At 47.2% G+C, this 20,185-nt stretch overlaps 1 protein-coding gene across 2 annotated transcripts in view; it reads left to right on the top strand.

The window, feature by feature from the left end:
- The first annotated feature begins 2,965 nt into the window (after positions 1-2,965).
- LOC144487449 (insulin-like growth factor 2 mRNA-binding protein 2) overlaps positions 2,966-20,185 on the top strand; it is a 66,855-nt gene continuing 49,635 nt past the window's right edge. The window contains exons 1-5 of one of the 2 annotated variants that reach the window (XM_078205526.1): positions 2,966-3,914; positions 5,938-5,989; positions 11,268-11,331; positions 15,103-15,378; positions 16,563-16,697. In XM_078205526.1, the coding sequence (XP_078061652.1) occupies positions 3,840-3,914; positions 5,938-5,989; positions 11,268-11,331; positions 15,103-15,378; positions 16,563-16,697 (602 nt within the window). In that variant the 5' untranslated portion in view covers positions 2,966-3,839. The remainder of the gene's footprint in view (positions 3,915-5,937; positions 5,990-11,267; positions 11,332-15,102; positions 15,379-16,562; positions 16,698-20,185) is intronic. The other variant, XM_078205527.1, reaches the window with a different exon arrangement.

Below are 20,185 nucleotides of genomic sequence, written 5' to 3'. Positions count from 1 at the left end.
GCTGTTAAAAAGATCAGACTTGGCAGAATGTATTGAGGGGCAGGTTGTGAATATCACATTAGGGCTTGCCTTGCGGTATGTAAATATTTCCAATGGTACAATATTGTCTAACTGATTGTGTTGAAACTTGGGAATGCAGCAGTGTATAGAATAGAATGAAGCAATCGACTGCCAGGGAGATCAACAGGTGACACTGAATAAAAATTCTGTTGAAGATTCTTGGACTGGGATCAATCTATTGCAAACTGCATCAAAGTATTACTGCATTTGTCCTGTGATATGAATGTGGTCGCCAAGCAACCAGGGTCATGGGTGCAGCTGCCTGGTAATTTGGTACAAAGTTTATATTCCGCCATTGATCAAACAAGAAACTGAGTCAATATATTGGGTAATCTGTGAGCTGGCACCAGGAGAATGCGTATCCCTAAGTGTGAGGGCCTCATGGATCTTTCTATCACTAAGATTCTGATCCAATCGGCTACTTCCCTTCCTTCTATTCGCCCATTGTGCCAGATTTACATTAAAGTTCCCCCTGCTCTAACGCTGAAGATGCCTTTTCTCCTTTCTCTCTTATCTCCCTCAATTAAGTGTCAGGATAATTGAAACCATTGCCTTTGGTCCCGACTCCAAACTCCATTTCTTAACTACTGCACCATCCCTTACCCCAGCAGCAGCCAGAGATTGAACCAGATTGTTTGTAACTTTGTTGTCATATTTGGCCCTGAGATGAGTTTCGAACCACGTGATGTGTCCCATCACTAAAGCCGCCTATTTCCACCTCGTTACCATCCCTTGACTTCACCCCTGTCTCAGCTCACCTGCTGCTGAAACCCCCCTTCGTGCCTTTGTTACCTCAACTTGACTATTCCAACACACCCCTGGCTGGTGTCCCACATTCCACCCTCAATAATCTAGAGGTCATTCAGAACCTCCTTATCCACATCAAATTCCTTTCTTCCCTCACCTCTTTGCTCACTGATCTACACTCGCTCCCAGTGAAGCAGTGCCTTGATTCTAGGATTCTAAGCCTTGTTTTCAAATCCCTCAATGCCCTCACCCCTCCTCATCACTGTAATATCTTGCAACCCTCCAATATCCCTACATGCCCTCTAATCTGGCCTCTTGAGATCCTCCATTTTAATTGCGCCGGATATGTATTCAGCTATTAGGGCGACGCCGTGGTTAGCACTGCTGCCTCACAGCACTAGGGACCCGGGTTCAATTCCGGCCTCGGGCCACCGTCTGTGCGAAGTTTGCACATTCTCTTTGTGTCTGCATGGGTTTCCTCCGGGTGCTCCGATTTCCTCCCACAGTTGAAAGATGTGCAGGTTAGGTTGGTTGGCCATGCTAAATTGACACTAGTGTCAGGGGGACTGTTTCATGTAAATGTGTGGGGTTACGGGGCAAGGGCCTGGATGGGATTGTGGTCGGTGCAGACTCGATGGGTCGCAAGGCCTCCTTCTGCACTGTTGGGATTCTATCAAAGCCTGAAGCTCTGGGATTCCTTCTAGCTCTATTTCCTCTTCAAGATGCTCTTTAAGACCTACCTCTGACCACACTGTCCACGGGGATAGTGCCAGAGGACTGGAGAATGGCGAATGTTGTTCCTCTGTTTAAGAAAGGGAATAGAAATTACCCTAGTAATTATAGGCCGGTTAGTCTTACTTCGGTGGTTGGTAAGTTGATGGAAAAGGTCCTTAGGGATGGGATTTACGACCATTTAGAAAGATGCGGATTAATCCGGGATAGTCAGCACGGATTCGTGAAGGGCAAGTCATGCCTCACAAATTTGATTGAATTTTTTGAGGAGGTAACTAAGTGTGTTGATGAAGGTAGGGCAGTTGATGTCATATACATGGATTTTAGTAAGGCGTTTGATAAGGTCCCCCATGGTCGGCTTATGATGAAAGTAAGGAGGTGTGGGATAGAGGGAAAGTTGGCTGATTGGATAGGTAACTGGCTATCTGATCGAAGACAGAGGGTGATGGTGGATGGAAAATTTTTGGACTGGAGGCAGGTTGCTAGCGGAGTGCCGCAGGGAGCAGTGCTTGGTCCTCTGCTCTTTGTGATTTTTATTAATGACTTAGAGGAGGGGGCTGAAGGGTGGATCAGTAAATTTGCTGATGACACCAAGATTGGTGGAGTAGTGGATGAGGTGGAGGGCTCTTGTAGACTGCAAAGAGACATAGATGCAAAGCTGGGCTGAAAAATGGCAAATGGAGTTTAACCCTGATAAATGTGAGGTGATTCATTTTGGTAGGACAAATTTAAATGTGGATTGCAGGGTCAAAGGTAGGGTTCTGAAGACTGTGGAGGAACAGAGATCTTGGGGTCCATATCCACAGATCTCTGAAGGTTGCCATTCAAGTGGATAGAGTTGTGAAGAAGGCCTATAGTGTGTTAGCTTTTATTAACAGGGGGTTGGAGTTTACGAGTCGTGGGGTTATGCTGCAACTGTACAGGACCTTGGTGAGACCACATTTGGAATATTGTGTGCAGTTCTGGTCACCTCACTATAAGAAGGATGTGGAAGCGCTGGAAAGAGTGCAGAGGAGATTTACCAGGATGCTGCCTGGTTTGGAGGGTAGGTCGTATGAGGAAAGGTTGAGGGAGCTAGGGCTGTTCTCTCTGGAGCGGAGGAGGTTGAGGGGAGACTTAATAGAGGTTTATAAAATGATGAAGGGGATGGATAGAGTGAACGTTCAAAGACTATTTCCTCGGGTGGATGGAGCTATTACAAGGGGGCATAACTATAGGGTTCATGGTGGGAGATATAGGAAGGATATCAGAGGCAGGTTCTTTACGCAGAGAGTGGTTGGGGTGTGGAATGGACTGCCTGCAGTGATAGTGGAGTCAGACACTTTAGGAACATTTAAGCGGTTATTGGATAGGCACATGGAGCACAGGATGATAGGGAGTGGGATAGCTTGATCTTGGTTTCAGATCAAGCTCGGCACAACATCGTGGGCCGAAGGGCCTGTTCTGTGCTGTACTGTTCTATGCTGTACTGTTCTATGTTCACACTTTTGACCATCTGACCTAACATCACCTTGGATGGCTTGGTGTTCTGTTTTACTTTGTGATGCTCCAGTGAAGCACCATCGGGATGTTCCACAGGTGCTGTGTGAATATAAATTGTTGTAACATTGCTGAGCTCTTGTCAAAATCCAGCCAATTCACTACATTCCAGGAGACGAAGCTGCCACCCGTTCCGCTGTGTGCTACGTGTGACACCGTACTGAGTGACATCAGGGCATCTCAGGAAGGGCAATAAATACTGCGTTTCCAGTACTATCTACATATCCCAAAAGAGAATGCCACTCTGCCATTGGCACTCAGTGTGTACACAATTGGTGCCAGTCTATTGTTTTGTTAGATTATTCCCGCTTCCCCTTTCCCTTTTGAACTCACTCTCTGACACACTGAATGCACAGTAAGAAGTCTCACAACACCAGGTTAAAGTCCAACAGGTTTATTTGGTAGCAAATACCATAAGCTTTCGGAGCACTGCTCCTTCGTCAGATGGAGTAAAAATCTGTTCTCCAAACAGTGCACAGAGACACAACATCAAGTTACAGAATACTAATTAGAATGCAAATCTCTACAGCCAGCCAGGTCTTAAAGGTACAGATAATGTGGGTAGAGGGAACATTAAACACAGGTTAAAGAGATGTGTATTGTCTCCAGACAGAACAGCTAGTGAGATTCTGCAAGATCAGGAGGCAAGCTGTGGGGGTTACTGATAATGTGACATAAATCCAACATCCCGGTTTAGGCCGTCCTCATGTGTGCGGAACTTGGCTGTCAGTTTCTGTTCAGCTGAATGCACCAGGGCACTGATGGGGTTTGTGTTCTTTCTTTGCAGGAGTCGGAAAATTCAAATCCGCAACATCCCACCTCACCTGCAGTGGGAGGTAAGTAGCCTGGAGGAGTTGGTAACTAACCATTTACTGGCTTTTTCTTTAAAGATGTTTTTATTGTAAGTTTTCCATTTTCCATTTGCCACAAAACGTAACATAACTCCTAAATCTAGAAGAGTACAGAGTAATCATTATTTCACATAAACATACAGAAAAGACCAGCGAATAGTCATACAAATGATTCCAGTTATCAGTCAATGCAATCATTGTAGTCGGCGTCTCCTCCTGTACGGATAAAGAAAGGATACAAAGAAGAGTTGGGGATCTCAAGATAACTGGATACAATCATGTGGCCCCATGGTGCACACCCTCCTCCACTGGATAACAGATATGGAACTGCACAATATATGGGTGGCACAGTGGTTGGAACTGCTGCCTCACAGCGCCAGAGTCCCAGGTTCAATTCTGGCCTCGGGTTACAGTCTGTGTGGACTCTGCACGTTCTCCTCATGTCTGCGTGGGTTTCCTCCGGATGCTCCGGTTTCCTCCCACATTCCAAAGATGTGCGGGTTAGGTTGATTGGCCATGCTAAACTGACCCTACTGTCAGGGGGATTAGCAGGGTAAATGAGGGTTATGAGAATAGAGTCTGGCTGGGATTGTGGTCGGTCCAGACTTGATGGGCCGAATGGCTTCCTTCTGAACTAGGGATTCTATGATAAATTCTGTGATGTGTCATCCCTTGTGGGATAATATACAACCAACTGGAGCCGAACACAATATCCCAGGACCTCCAAGCAATGAAAGGGTAACCCAGAAAAGGGGGACCTCAGGATACTGCCTCAGGATGTGGTGTGTCAGTGGAAACTTTCATGTACAGGAATCAGTATGCCAAGGATTTGTACACCTCATCTTGGCTCACAACATTACAAACTTCCCTCCTCTCCAACCATATCAGAGGCACCAATCAGGCTGCCAATACTGGAAAACCTAAACCATTTTCCACCAAGAAACCCCACTAACGAGGAGAAGAAGAATCATCAAGATGTCCATCTATGGGGTATCCCGGGGAGAGATATGGCCCTCCTCTTCCTCCCTGCAAGACAAGGGAAACCCTCCATGATTAACTATAACAAATCAGAGCCTATATCAACATCTCACCTACCTGGATGAAGAAAGGAAGCCCCAGAGAGAGAGGAGCATCAGGATTATCCAGTAGACACCAGGTGTAGTTTTTCCACAGACACTTTCGCAGGAAGGATACCAAGAGCAGAACAGCACAAGCTCACAAAGAACAGGACACTGCCTCCCCAGGGGAGCCCAAACCTAGAAGATGGACAGCTGGTGCCTCAACTTCTTCCCTATCCTCCCCTTTCAGTATTCCAAAGGGGCTGTTCCCTTTGCAACATCCTCATTCACTCCTCAGTCACCCCAACGCCCTTTCTTCAATGCAACACCATTTTGTGCAAGCACAGGAGGTACAACATCTGTCCCTTCACCTTCTCCCTAATCACTGGCTAACCTGTTATGTAACTCATGTTTCCTTTAAGTTGTAATGATTTTGGGGGTTGGGTGGGCCATCAAGCCATTTATAATCTTGTGAAAGGTTGGGGGCGCTTGGAATTAGCGTCAGATCATCATTGTGGGCATAATGCAACATGCTTCAGTAGCTCTGTGCGTGACCAGTCTTGTTAATTGCCTCAGCAAACCCCTTCACCCAGATGGCATTCTGTGCACTGCCCTTTCCCTTGGGTGATCGCGCACCAAGGACACTAGTTTTCATCAGGTTTACTGAAAGATTGGACTGCAGAGCCCAAATGCCCCCCAATCTGTCTGGTTACTCTGCGTACGTCTCTGTTTTACCTGTTCAGTATGATGCGGGGCTTGCAACGTGATGATCCCTTCTGTTTGGGTGGCACGGTGTGATGCTCCTGTCTGTCTGGACGGTGCGGCGTGATGCTCCTGTCTGTCTGGACGGTGCGGCGTGATGCTCCTGTCTGTCTGGGCGGTGTGGCGCAACGCTCCCATCTGCCTATCTGGGCAGCGTGGCGTGACGCTTGTCTCTTTATTGTTTTCAGGTTCTGGATGGACTCTTGGCTCAACATGGCACAGTGGAGAATGTGGAACAAGGTATGGAGATAATATGAACATTAACAGTATTATTTTCTTTGTGGTTTTTCGTTGTAATGCAACATTGGAAGATAGAATCTTTACAAACTGGAGGAGTCCATTCAGCCCCTCTGGTCTGCTCTACCTTTCAGTTAGATATTTATCTTCCATCTACCCATATTGGTTTTGTCGCCTTCAGTTTCTGTTCAGTAATTACAACAATTTTTTCTCAGCCAGATAAACTCTAATTATTCCGGCAGCCGTAATGTTTTGCAGAAATCTCGAGATTTTCGTGAATGTTTTGTGAAAAATGAAGTTCTCTGAAAGTGATCCTGAGCAGCCTAACTCTGATTTCAACATGGTGCCCCTATCGGGGGAATTAGTTCCTCTGTAGTTTTCTTACTGAATTCTTTCAATGCCTTGAACATCTCGATCAGGTCACTGCTCAATTTAATCTAGTCAAGTGAATGCAAACTTAAGTTTATGCAACGTGTTCTCATACTTTAACTCTGTAGGCCTTGGTATCACTCTGGTGGACCTTTGCTGCTCTTCCCTCCCCATCCCCCTCCAAGCTGATATATCCTTCCTCAAATGTGGTACCCAGAACTGACTGTAATAGTCCAAATGTGGCGGGGGGGGGGGGGGGAATTCTGTCCAATTAGTCAACCATGACGTACCCGTGAGACAAAACCTTCATGGCTCTGTCTGATCAACTCGTTTTTGTCCAAATGCTCAGTCACTCTACCCTAATGATAGATTCCAGTAGCTGCTGCGTAACTGACCTTAAACCACTTGACAGGCCTGTGGTTACCTGGTTTTCTCTCTGCCATTCTTACCAAATAGCGGAGTGACATTAACAACTTTCCAATCTAACGGTGCAATTCTCAAATCTAGGGAATGTGGAAAGATTATGACTACCATTTTTACAATTCCCTCGTCTACTTCTTTAAGTATCCACCGTTATGTCCATATGGGACACGTAGTAAATTATGGGGAACAAGCTTGGTTTAAAAATCCTGTTGATTGTAGGGCGTGTGCGCAGTAAGGGGTTTACGTTAATGTCTTAAACAACACGATGGTGAGAAATGAACTTGCACAGACTGTGGTGCAGGAACACTCCATGCTGCTGTTTATGCTCCACTCAGGCCCCCTATCCTTTCTCATTCAGTTCTCCCTCAGACTTTTATCTCACTTTCTCTTATATGTACCGGTACCACTCTCTATAAAGAAGCTTCTTTATATATTGTTGGCCTCTAGTTTCACTCCATAATCCACTCTATCATAACATTTCAGCTTTGGTTACCTTCTCAGCTTTCACAGAATGGAGACAACTTGTTTGTCCTTCCCCGATACGTGTGATCTCTGAGTTCTGTTACCACCTTTTATAAGTTGCTTCAAAAACCCTCTCCAGTGTCATTCATTCCTTACAATATGGCAACCAGAACTATACACGGTACTGTGTCTAACCAAGGTTTGATACAAGTTAAAGAACAAAGAAAATTACAGCACAGGAACAGGCCCTTCGGCCCTCCAAGCCTGCACCGACCATGCTGCCCGACTCAACTGTTTTTTTGCCCAAGTATTACATTTTGGTTAATGATGTGCCCATTCAGTAAGTTTATTAACATCTACTTTTAATTATTTGCACTCCTCCTCGGTACTGAAAAGTAAAATTTATTTATTAATCACAAGTAGGTTTACATTAATATTGCAAGGAAGTTACTGTGAGAATCCCCTAGTCACCACACTCCGGCGCCTGTTCGGGTCCACTGAGGGAGAATTTAGCACGGCCAATGCACCCTAACCAGCACGTCTTTCGAACTGTGGGAAGAAACCGGAGCACCCGGAGGAAACCCACGCAGACATGGGGAGACAGTGCGGTTACAAGTGGTGTACCTCAGGGATCTGTTTTGGGGCCACTGCTGTTTGTAATATTTATTAATGATCTGGATGAGGGTATAGTTGGGTGGATTAGCAAATTTGCTGATGACACCAAAGTCGGTGGTGTGGTAGACAGTGAGGAAGGGTGTCGTAGTTTGCAGGAAGACTTAGACAGGTTGCAAAGTTGGGCCGAGAGGTGGCGGATGGAGTTTAATGCGGAGAAGTGTGAGGTAATTCACTTTGGTAGGAATAACAGATGTGTTGAGTATAGGGCTAACGGGAGGACTTTGAATAGTGTGGAGGAGCAGAGGGATCTAGGTGTATGTGTGCATAGATCCCTGAAAGTTGGGAATCAAGTAGATAAGGTTGTTAAGAAGGCATATGGTGTCTTGGCGTTTATTGGTAGGGGGATTGAATTTAGGAGGCGTAGCGTTATGTTGCAACTGTACACAACTCTGGTGCGGCCGCACTTGGAGTACTGTGTGCAGTTCTGGTCCCCACATTACAGGAAGGATGTGGAGGCTTTGGAGAGGGTGCAGAGGAGGTTTACCAGGATGTTGCCTGGTATGGAGGGGAGATCCTATGAGGAGAGGCTGAGGGATTTGGGATTGTTTTCGCTGGAAAGGCGGCGGCTAAGAGGGGATCTTATTGAAACATATAAGATGATTAGAGGTTTAGATAGGGTGGATAGTGATAGCCTTTTTCCTCTGATGGAGAAATCCAGCACGAGGGGGCATGGCTTTAAATTGAGGGGGGGTAGTTATAGAACCGATGTCAGGGGTAGGTTCTTTACCCAGAGGGTGGTGAGGGATTGGAATGCCCTGCCAGCATCAGTAGTAAATGCGCCTAGTTTGGGGGCGTTTAAGAGATCCGTAGATAGGTTCATGGACGAAAAGAAATTGGTTTAGGTTGGAGGGTCACAGTTTTTTTTTAACTGGTCGGTGCAACATCATGGGCCGAAGGGCCTGTTCTGCGCTGTAATGTTCTATGTTCTATGTTCTATGACAGTGCAGAGAATCGAACCCGGCTGAGAATCGAACCCGGGTCCCTGGTGCTGTGAAGCAGCAGTGCTAACCACTCTGCCACCTTGCACTATCCCAATGTATGGCTGCCAGTAAAAGAGCATTTTATATACAGTAATTGGAATACAAGAGTCTAAATGGGGTGGAGGGAAATAGGGATCTGGGATATAAATACACAAATCACTGAAAAGAGGGACACTGGTTATTAGGCCCAACCAAAGACTGGTATTCATTTTGAGGGGATTGGAACTGACAAGTAGGGAAATTCTGCCACACTGGAAGCAGATACGATAGTGAATTTTAAGGGGCGTGTGGGCAGTACTCCTTTATCTAACAAATTAATAAATATGTGTAATTTGGACCTCTGCTATTCTGTTTCTAGATTATTTTAAAATGTAAGGATGCAACCCATCCACATGGTTTATTTTCTATGCGTATTATGTAATTTCTAACCTTGTCGTACAAAGCCTTGTTCACCTGATACCCCCTCCCTGGTAAACTCTGAAGTATAGTCACTATTTAACATACAAAATAGGAGCAGGATTAGACCATTCAGCCCTTCGAGCCCAGACTACCATTCATTGAGATCATGGTCTGGTCTTCTGCACTATCCCCATATCCCTTGATGTTTTTAATACGTAGAAACCTGTCGATCTCCACCATGAACAGGTTTAATGATGGAGCCTTCACAACCCTCTGAGGCAGAGAATTCCAAAGATTTACCACCTTTGCCATCACTGCTTGTGATTTTATTCTGACCATCCTCGGTGGCTCGATTCCTGTCCTGAACTTAACCCTTTATTCTTCCTGTAGACTTCTTGGGAAAAAAAACTTCTGTTTTTTGTCCCCGGATAATTTAATTTCGTAGTTTGAAGAACCAAGAAACCTTGGTGTGAGTGTAGTAAGAGTGCAGAGAGGGGCGCACACAGGCTATCAGCTGGGGAATTGCCAATTGTGTGGAATATAGGAGAACAGAAGATCTCCAGGGTAGGGTTGAAATCAGACTCAATGTAAAAGTGTTTCCACAGAGAAAGCAGGAACCTGGAGCTAGCTGTATGAAGTGTGGAGGTTTACTTTTATTGTATCTGGAATCAAAGAATTCCTACATTCGGCCCATCGAGTTTTCACCGACTCTCTGACACAGTATCTTACCCAGGCTCTCTCCTCCAGCCTATTCCCGTAATCCCATGCATTTCAATGGCTAATCCATCAAACCTACACATCTTGGGACACTAAGGGGTAATTTATCATGGCCAATCCACCTAACCTGCACATCTTTGGAGTGTGGGAGGAAACTGGAGCACTTGGAGGAAACCCACTCGGACACGGTAAGAACGTGCAAACTTCACACAGTCACCCAAGGCCGGAATTGAACCTAGGTCCCTGGCGCTGTGTGGCAGCAGTGCTAACCACTCTGTCACCACGCCGGACTTGTTTCCGGGCAGGCTCCAGGGAGCAAGTTCCCAGCATTTTTACTCTCAAATTGGCCTGGGCTTTCCTGCCTGGTGTCTTTTAACCTTTCCTAGGAAATCACCTGGCGTTTGGGTAGAGGTGAAGAGTATGTAGGTGGTGATACACGATACACAGCAAGAGCAGAGGGTCACGTCCTGTCCATTATCGTTTATATCTTGTTCTGAGCTGCTCGAGATCTGAGGGAATGAAGAAACAAGATAGTGGAATTGGAAGTTGTTAATTTTGATGGAGTGCCGCAAGGGGGCTTGAGATGTAATAAACACCAAAGTTGGTTCTGGTATGGACGTGGGTGCCTTTGGAGTCGAGGTGAATATTACATGATTGCTCCTTTTGATGGAGAGTTGATGAGGATGAAGTCTCGCTTGGGATTGGGAACGTTTGAAATGTTGAGGCTGTACGAGCAGTGGATAATATGAAGCAACAGTCCAACTTTGACTGTCAGTCGATGTGTAAACTCCTGTCTGCTGTGGTGAGATGGTCTTTTATTCTTGATAAATACTAAGAGTTGGTGTCAACGTCACCAGGGCCAGATGGCATTATTAATTTGGTTTAAGATTTGGCAATGTATAGTTAAATTAGTTCCACAGTATGCTGGCTAATTCACTGATCAAGCGACTTGACTGAGAACCCACAGATCTTCCATCGTCCATCCTCTGCATTGTAAACTGTTGAGAGAGGCCAGGGTAAAATTTGAACTTCAGCCATTGATAGACCATTTCAAATGTCCCTGCTTCCCCTCAAGAACCACAGGACAGTGATCAGAAACTGGAGCCCCTAATTTAAACAAAATGAGTATTTCCCATGGGCCAACGTATGCGGGGGCCTTTCTGAAGGGGTTTAATTGCTGAAGGGTACTGGGTAAGGTGGCATCGTGTGTTTAATGGGGCAGTTTGGGTGCTGACTGATACTTTTCCATCCCTCAGTTAACACAGATAGTGAGACGGCGGTGGTTAATGTGACATACGAAACAAAGGAACAGGCAAAGACGTAAGTGATAAAAGAGCCTCTTTGAGATAACTTTCCTGTTGACACCTGTTTGGTGCCCAATGTACACTGTTCACATTAACATGTGGCGTGATTCTTCTGTGATTCTCTTACCACCTTAAATTACCCTCACTGCTTATGTAGCAGACCTGTACCCACCAGTACTGTACCCCAGTGTTATACAGAGACAGACCTGTACCCACCAGTACTGTACCCCAGTGTTATACAGAGACAGACCTGTACCCACCAGTACTGTACCCCAGTGTTATATAGTGACAGACCTGTACCCACCAGTACTGTACCCCAGTGTTATATAGTGACAGACCTGTACCCACCAGTACTGTACCCCAGTGTTATACAGAGACAGACCTGTACCCACCAGTACTGTACCCCAGTGTTATACAGAGACAGACCTGTACCCACCAGTACTGTACCCCAGTGTTATATAGTGACAGACCTGTACCCACCAGTACTGTACCCCAGTGTTATTCAGTGACAGACCTGTACCCACCAGTACTGTACCCCAGTGTTATACAGTGACAGACCTGTACCCACCAGTACTGTACCCCAGTGTTATATAGTGACAGACCTGTACCCACCAGTACTGTATCCCAGTGTTATACAGTGACAGACCTGTACCCACCAGTACTGTACCCCAGTGTTATTCAGTGACAGACCTGTACCCACCAGTACTGTATCCCAGTGTTATACAGTGACAGACCTATACCCACCAATACTGTACCCGTGTTATACAGTGACAGATCTGTACCTACCAATACTGTATCCCAGTGCTATTCAGTGACAGACCTGCATCCACCATTACTGTACCCCAGTGTTATACAGTGACAGACCTGTACCCACCAGTACTGTACCCCAGTGTTATACTGTGACAGGCCTGTACCCACCAGTACTGTATCCCAGTGTTATACAGTGACAGACCTATACCCACCAATACTGTACCCGTGTTATACAGTGACAGATCTGTACCTACCAATACTGTATCCCAGTGCTATTCAGTGACAGACCTGCATCCACCATTACTGTACCCCAGTGTTATACAGTGACAGACCTGTACCCACCAGTACTGTACTCCAGCGTTATACAGTGACAGACCTGTACCCACCAGTACTGTACCCCAGTGTTATACTGTGACAGGCCTGTGCCCACCAGTATTGTACCCCAGTGCTATACAGGGACAGACCTGTACCCACCAGTACTGTATTCCAGTGTTATGCAGAGACAGACCTGCACCCACCAGTACTGTACACCAGTGTTATACAGGGACAGACCTGTACCCACCAGTACTGTACCCCAGTTATACAGGGACAGACCTGAACCCACCAATACTGTACCCCAGTATTATACAGTGACAGATCTGTACCCACCAATATTGTACATCAGTGTTATACAGTGACAGACCTGTACTCACTAGCACTGTACCATGAATAACAAAAAACAAAGGGAGCAAGAACATAATGGAAGCACAGCACAGAACAGTATACTAAGATTACACACAATAAGTTGACTGTTGTAAATCCTGAGCAGCTCTCAGTGGCATTGCTGTGACTATTTGCCGTAGTGTATGGTATTAAAGTTTTACACTTCACTGAAATGCAACTGAGAATACTGAACCAGTTGTCTGTAGTTACCTGTCTGAAGGGTGAAATTCTGTGTTCTCGACTAGCTTTTAGAGTTATTTTATTGCCAGCTTTTTAATTCTTCCTGCAGTGCACTTCATGACTGCTGAGACAGGCTGTATAGCTTGATCAGGCAGACTCTAGAGATGCTGTTGGTTTTCTATTCGGACCAAGTGTCGGGGAGTGAGGTCCTACCCTGGGGTCCAGGCTGTCAGATGAGTTCCCATGTGTCTGTGAGCAGAGGTTGGAGAATTAGTGGCGATATTGCTGGAGCAGTCATCGAGAGATCAGGGCCGGGATTCGCCTAAAAGTGCTGAATTGGCGAGAAAATTGTTCTAAATCCCGACTGTTCTGACAGTTCAGTTTCTCACCTGAATCTCCGCACTCTGTGCAATGCAGAGGTCCCAGTCGGAAATCTCATTAAAGACCCAGGGAGGCGGGGCCTATTCACGCCAGAGTTTGACAGTTCAGGAACTCTGCACATGAGCAGTGGCCCTGATCTGTCAGATCGCGGTTTCCTGGCCAGCCTGGGACCCTCGCAGTGCTGCCACTTGAGCCCCCACAGCAATTCCTGGGCCAGCCCTGGACCCCCTCTGCCCCGATGTCCCCCACTCCCACCAATCACCCCTAGGCCCCACCAACAGTATGCCCCACCCCCTTGGCACTGCCTGGTGGGCAGTGCCAACGTGTCCTGGGCATGGGCACCTTGCCCCTTGGGCAGTGCCAGCTGGCACTACCAGTGTGCCCATGCCCAGGGAGCACCACCCCCCCGTCGCCTGACCCCTTGGGGGGCCCCGATTGCCCCCCCTTTTTCCGGTGGGGTCGCTCGCTAGGTCCCCGAACGTGGGAGCTACTCCAAACCCCCACGTGAATGAAGTACTCCTGGTGGAGTGAGAAATTCAATTGGGACCTAAAAGGTCCCGATAATGAACACATATACGTATTTAATATACATGCAGAAAAGATTTAGATCACTTAACTGCCTTCCCGCCGGTTTCCAGCGTGGTCTGACCGGCGACTGTTCACTGGCTCTGGGAAATGTGCATGCGTTCCCGGCGGATGCACAAATCCCTGTTCAAGGCCGCAGACGCACGTCTCCCACTGCGACCCAACAGAAAAGTTGCAGGTCGCAGTGGGAGAATCGCGGCCCAGGTCTCTCACTTCAGGAACATGGGTTCAAATCTCACCATGGCAACTAATGAAGTTTAATTCAATTATTGAATCTGGGATTGTCATCTCGGTAACAGTGACCATGCCAAGCACTAATGCCCTTTAGGGAAGGAAATCTGCCGCCCTTAACTGGTCTGGCCTGCATATGACTCCAGAACCACAGCAAAGTGATTGGTTGACTCTTCACTGCCCTTTGAAATTGCCTAGCAACCCTCTCAGTTCAAGGGCTCTTAGGGATGGCCAATCAATGCTGTTCTTTGCCAACGACACCCAGATCTCACAAAAGAATAAAGAAAATAAAATCTCCTGCAACAATGATTTTTATCCTTTGATGAATTCAAAGGTTGTCCAGGATGCTAGGGAGCCTTTGGAAGGTGCCATGGGATCTTTCACATTGACTTGAAAGGACAAGACATCTCATCCAATAAAAGGCACCTCTGGCAGTGCAGCATCTGCTCAGAGCTGTGTTGGAGTAGGGCTTAACATCACCGTCTTCTGACGGTGAGTGTGCCACCAACAGAGCCTGGCAGTCGGCTTAGGAGGGTTAAAAGGAACTGGGTGGCTAGGTATAATTAGAGCTGTTAGTTGGCATGAAGGGTAAATGCTAGTACTTTATAACATAGGAGCCATTGGAACATAGTAGGCCATCCAGCCCATCGAACCTGCTCTGCCATTTAATACGATCTTGGCTGATCCACTTCAATGTCATTTTTCCCCACACTGTCCCCCATAGTGCTTTATGCCATTGGTGTTTAGAAAATTGTCAATCCCTGTTTTAAACATACTCAGTGACTGAGCTCCCACAACCTTCTGGGGAATTCCAAAAATACACAACCCTCTGGGGAAAACTCTCCTGTGGGAATTTGATGGGTATCTTTGGATGGGAATGGGAGTCTGGAGGCAGTGAAGATTGGAGATTTCTCTCTACCCAGAGAAAATAATGTTGCAAACCTCTCCTGTCCCTCAGTGCAATCGAGAATTTGAATGGTCACCAGTTTGAAAAGTACGCCTTGAGGATCTCGTACATCCCGGACGAGGAAGCGAGCCAGCTCCCAGTACAGCGGCCACGCCGAGGGCCTGGGAGCCGGTCCACCCGGGAGCATGGCCAGTCCACTGGTGCTGTACCCTCTCACAAGCATCTCGATGTCCCCCTGCGGATCCTGGTGCCCACCCAATTTGTCGGTGCCATTATCGGGAAGGAGGGGCTGACCATCAAGAACGTCACACAGCAGACACAGTCAAAGTAAGTGCTGAGCTGACGGGGACCGGGGTGGGGGGGGGGGGGCACTCCACATTGCAAACCCCCCCCCCCCTTTCAGCTCAGCAGCGCAAGGGGGGAATGGCGGTGGGCCGGCAAGGGCCGAACTTTCCCACAGGCTTGGTGGTTTTGCTGGAAAATTTGAGTTATCCCCACTGCGCAAGTCAACTTTCCCCATTCCTAGAATCTGCAAACCCTTCCAGCTCAGAGGAGGGCTTCATAGAATCATAGAAACCCTACAGTACAGAAAGAGGCCATTCGGCCCATCGAGTCTGCACCGACCACAATCCCACCCAGGCCCTACCCCCATATCCATCCACTAATCCCTCTAACCTACGCATCTCAGGAAACTAAGGGCAATTTTAGCATAGCCAATCAACCTAACCCGCACATCTTTGGACTGTGGGAGGAAACTAGAGCACCCGGAGAAAACCCACGCAGACACGAAGAGAATGTGCAAACTCCACACAGACAGTGACCCGAGCCGGGAATCGAACCCAGGTCCCTGGAGCTGTGAAGCAGCAGTGCTAACCACTGTGCTACCGTGCCGCTTTCAGCCAGCCATGTCTGTGCTAGCTCTCCAATTGAATCTATCTCCGTGACACTCTGAGACATTGCAATCCAACTCCAATCTACTCGCTGCGTGAAACTCTTTTTCATGCCACACTTGCTTGTCATCTTAAAAAGGTGTCCTATGGTTCTTGATCCATCCACAATGGGAGCAGTTTCTCTCTCTCTCTCTCTCCTATCCAGACCCCAGTGGATTTTGAACTGCCCTGTCAAATCTCCTCGCAATCTTCTCTCTGCCAGAGCGGTGGGGGTGATTGAGTTGCCTGGAAGTTGTGGGAAGAGTTGGTGTTGAGGTGAAAGAAGATGAGCTGAACTTTCACAGTTGACGCTGCACAGACCATGCTGGATGCTGTGGTTTGGGGTGCTTTTCCGTCTGAACCTGTCTGCTTCTCACTCCAGTCACTGCTGTACCGTAGCTGTTGGCCACACGTTTTCAGGTCAATGTGCCCACCGCTTGTCCTGATGGCCTGATAACCCTTGCTGGTTAAGGACCCCATTCCGCCTGCCACCCCCTAACCTCTGCGCCAAGCCTGACCTGTGTCTATTTGTGCTCCTGATTTCATGATATGTGCTCTACTCCCCACTCCCTCTCCCCTCAGAATCGACATTCATCGGAAGGAGAATGCAGGCGCAGCAGAGAAACCCATCAGTATTCACTCCACAGCTGAGGGATGTACTGCCGCCTGCCAGATGATCATGGAAATTATGCACAAAGAGGCACAGGACACCAAATTGTAAGTATAATGTGAGCCATTTTAATTGATCAACTGATCTTGCTGGGTGTGTGTGATGGGTTGTGCGTCTCGCTCTCTGTGGCTGCCGCCCCCGGCTCTCTGTGGCCGCCCCCCCCCGGCTCTCTGTGGCCGCCCCCCCTGGCTCTCTGTGGCCGCCCCCCCTGGCTCTCTGTGGCCGCCCCCCCTGGCTCTCTGTGGCCGCCCCCCCTGGCTCTCTGCGGCCGCCCCCCCGCACCTCTCTGTCTCCCTATGTGTGTTTCTCTCCAGGGTGTAGCTTATGTGCTGTCCATTTGCACTAATATTTAACTCTTTGGTTACGGATTTTGATAGTTATTGGCTTCCCTGGTGACGCAACAAGTGGAAATGTAAGACTTCCACTGTTTTCTTTCCTCTTCTGTCTCATATCTAACTCTTTGCCTTCTATCTCTGCCTTTCTTCTCTCACTCTTCTTTTCAGTGTTCTGTCAAAATCTCCCAGCTCAGATACAGCCGTGGGTTTAGATGCAGAGTAAATCTTCCTTTACAGACTCTGCATTGAAAGGGGGGAATGAGGCAATCACAGATGCCATAGTCATCCAAAACTCAATTCAGAAATTGTCCCTTTGAATTACAAATTACTAAAGTATGAGAGGTGTAGACATGGTGGATAGGCAGAGGGTTTTTCCCCAGGGTGGAAGTGTCAATTACAAGGGGGCACTGGTTCAAGGTGAGACAGGGAAAATTTAAAGAAGATGTGCGGGGGAGGTTTTTCAAGCAGAGAGTGGTGGGTGCCTGGAACGCGCTGCCAGAGGAGGTGGTGGAAGCAGGCACATTAACAACATTTAGGAGGCATCTGGATGGGTTCACGAATAGGGAGGGAATAGAGGGATACCGACCGAGTAAGGACAGAAGGTTTTTTAGTTTAGGGTAGCATGATTGGCACAGGCTTGGTGGGCCGAAGAGCCTGTTCCTGTGCTATACTTTTCTTTGTTCTTTGAATTGGAAAATTGCCAATGTTACTCCATCATTTAGTCAGGATAGGGGGGGTGCTAAACTAGGAAATTATAGGCACATTAGTCTTCGGTCTACTGTGGGGGAGTTGCTGTATTTGTTATCGGAACAGAGTGACTGGGCAGTTAAGACACACGTCAGTGCAGGTTCATCAGAATGATACCAGGGCTAAAGGGTTACAGAACAGGTTGCACAGACTCTGCTTTTATTTCCTTGACTTTAAAAGATTATAGGATTTGAGGTGTTTAAGATGATTGAAAGGAGTTGATGGGATAGATGAGGAACAATTTCTTCTGGTGGGGAAGTCCAGAGCCTTATAACTTGAGCTAAGCCGTTCGGGGGTGAGGTCTGGAAGTACTTTATTACACAAGGTGTAAGGGAAGGCTGGGACTTTGTCCCTTACAGAGGGTAAAGGGTCAACTCAAACTGTCAAAACTGAGATCGGAGGGTTTTTGTTAAACAAGGTGCGAAACAGCACAGGAGGAGGCCATTTGGTCAGCTGTATTCATGCTGGCTCTCTGCAAGACGTACTCAGTTCGGAAAATGTTTTCCCTTCCAATCATTATCCAATTCCATTCTGAAACTTGTGGTGGATTCTACTTTCACCGCATTCTCAGGCAATGAATTCTGGGTCCCAGTCACTGGCTGGAGTTTTTTTTTTAAAAACACGAAGGTTTTCCTCCTGTTGCCTCTGGTTCTTTTGCCAGCCACCTTGAATTGGTGTCCTCTGGTTCTCAATCCTTCCAACAAAGGGAACAATTTCTCCCCCTCTACTCTGCCCAGCCCCCTCGTGCTTTTGAAACACCTTTATCAAATCTCCTTTATCAAATCTCCTCTTCTCAATGAAGACCAGCCTCACCTTTGCCTGTCTGGCATTGTAACATATAGCTGTCGTCCTTGGAACCATTCTACTAAACTTATCTGTCTCTCTCTCTCTTTCCAAAGCCTTCGCAACCTCTAAAGTGTCCAGAATTGGACACACCACCCCAATTGAGGCCTTGTATAAAAGTTCACCACAACTTCCTTGTTTTTGTACTCTCTGCCTCTATTTATAAAGTAAGAAGTCTCACAACACCAGGTTAAAGTCCAACAGGTTTATTTGGTAGCAAATACCATAAGCTTTCGGAGCACTGCTCCTTCATCAGATGGAGTGGAATTTCCACTCCATCTGACGAAGGAGCAGTGCTCCGAAAGCTTATGGTATTTGCTACCAAATAAACCTGTTGGACTTTAACCTGGTGTTGTGAGACTTCTTACTGTGTTCACCCCAGTCCAATGCCGGCATCTCCACATCTATTTATAAACCCAGAATTCCATATTTTATTAATCACTTTCTCAACATTACTTTGAATGATCTGTGCACATATACCTCCAGGCCCCCCCCCCCCCCCCCCCCCCCCCTACACCTGCACCCACTTTAGAATTGCACCCATTGATATTGTGTCTCTGTGTTCTTCCTACCATTTCTCGGTGTTAAATTTCATGTGTTACTTAACCGCTCATTCCACCAGCCTGTCCATGTCCAGAAAGGTCTACCGCTATTCTCCTCATAGTTCACAATACTTACTCAGTTTTGCCTCATTTGCACATTTCAAAACTGTGCCCTGTGCACTCAAGTCTAGGTCATTAACATGGGTGAAGAAAAGCAGTGTCCCAACCCCTGGTGAACCCCTCTGTGTGTACCTTCCTGCAGCCTGAAAAACAGCCACTCGCCCACTTGCTTCCTGTCACTCAGCTAACATCATATCCATGTTGCCACTCTCCCTTTTATTCCATGGGCTTCAACCCTTTGATTTGATTTATTGTTGTCACATGTATTGGTATACAGTGAAAAGTATTGTTTCTTGCGCACTATACAGACAAAGCATTCCGTACATAGAAGGAAACGAGAGAGAGTGCGGAATGTAGTGTTACAGTCATAGCTAGGGTGTAGAGAAAGATCAACTTAATGCGAGGTAGACCCATTCAAAAGTCTGACAGCAGCAGGAAAGAAGCTGCCCCTGTTGTGCAGCAATTATCAAATGTCTTTTAGAAGTCCACACACTGCCTGCACTCCTCTCATCAACCCTCTCTGTCACCTCATCGAATCAAACCCTCAACAAATCACTGCTGCCTTTCCTTAATCCATCCACATTTGTTCACCTGACTCATTTTTTCCCCCCCGGATTATCAATTCTAAAAGCTTTCCCACTGCAGAGGTTAAACTGACCGGCCTTTAAAATTGTAGAGTCCCTTCACTGCAGAAGGAGGCCATTCGACCCATCGAGTCTGCACTGAAACTCTCGCAGAGCATCTTACCCAGGCCCTATCCCCATAACCCCATTTATTTACCCTGCTAATCCCCCTAACCTACACGTCTTTGACACTAAGGGACAATTTAGTATGGCCGATCCACCTAACCTGCACATCTTCGGACTGTGGAAGGAAACTGGAGCGCCCGGAGGAAACCCACGTAGACACTGGGAGAACATGCAGACTCCGCACAGACAGTAACCCGAG

This window comes from Mustelus asterias, unplaced genomic scaffold (genome assembly GCF_964213995.1).
Source record: "Mustelus asterias unplaced genomic scaffold, sMusAst1.hap1.1 HAP1_SCAFFOLD_798, whole genome shotgun sequence".
In the NCBI taxonomy this organism is placed as follows: Eukaryota; Metazoa; Chordata; class Chondrichthyes; order Carcharhiniformes; family Triakidae; genus Mustelus; species Mustelus asterias.
Note: the sequence above shows the minus strand (reverse complement) of the source record. Positions and strands in the feature narration are given on the sequence as shown.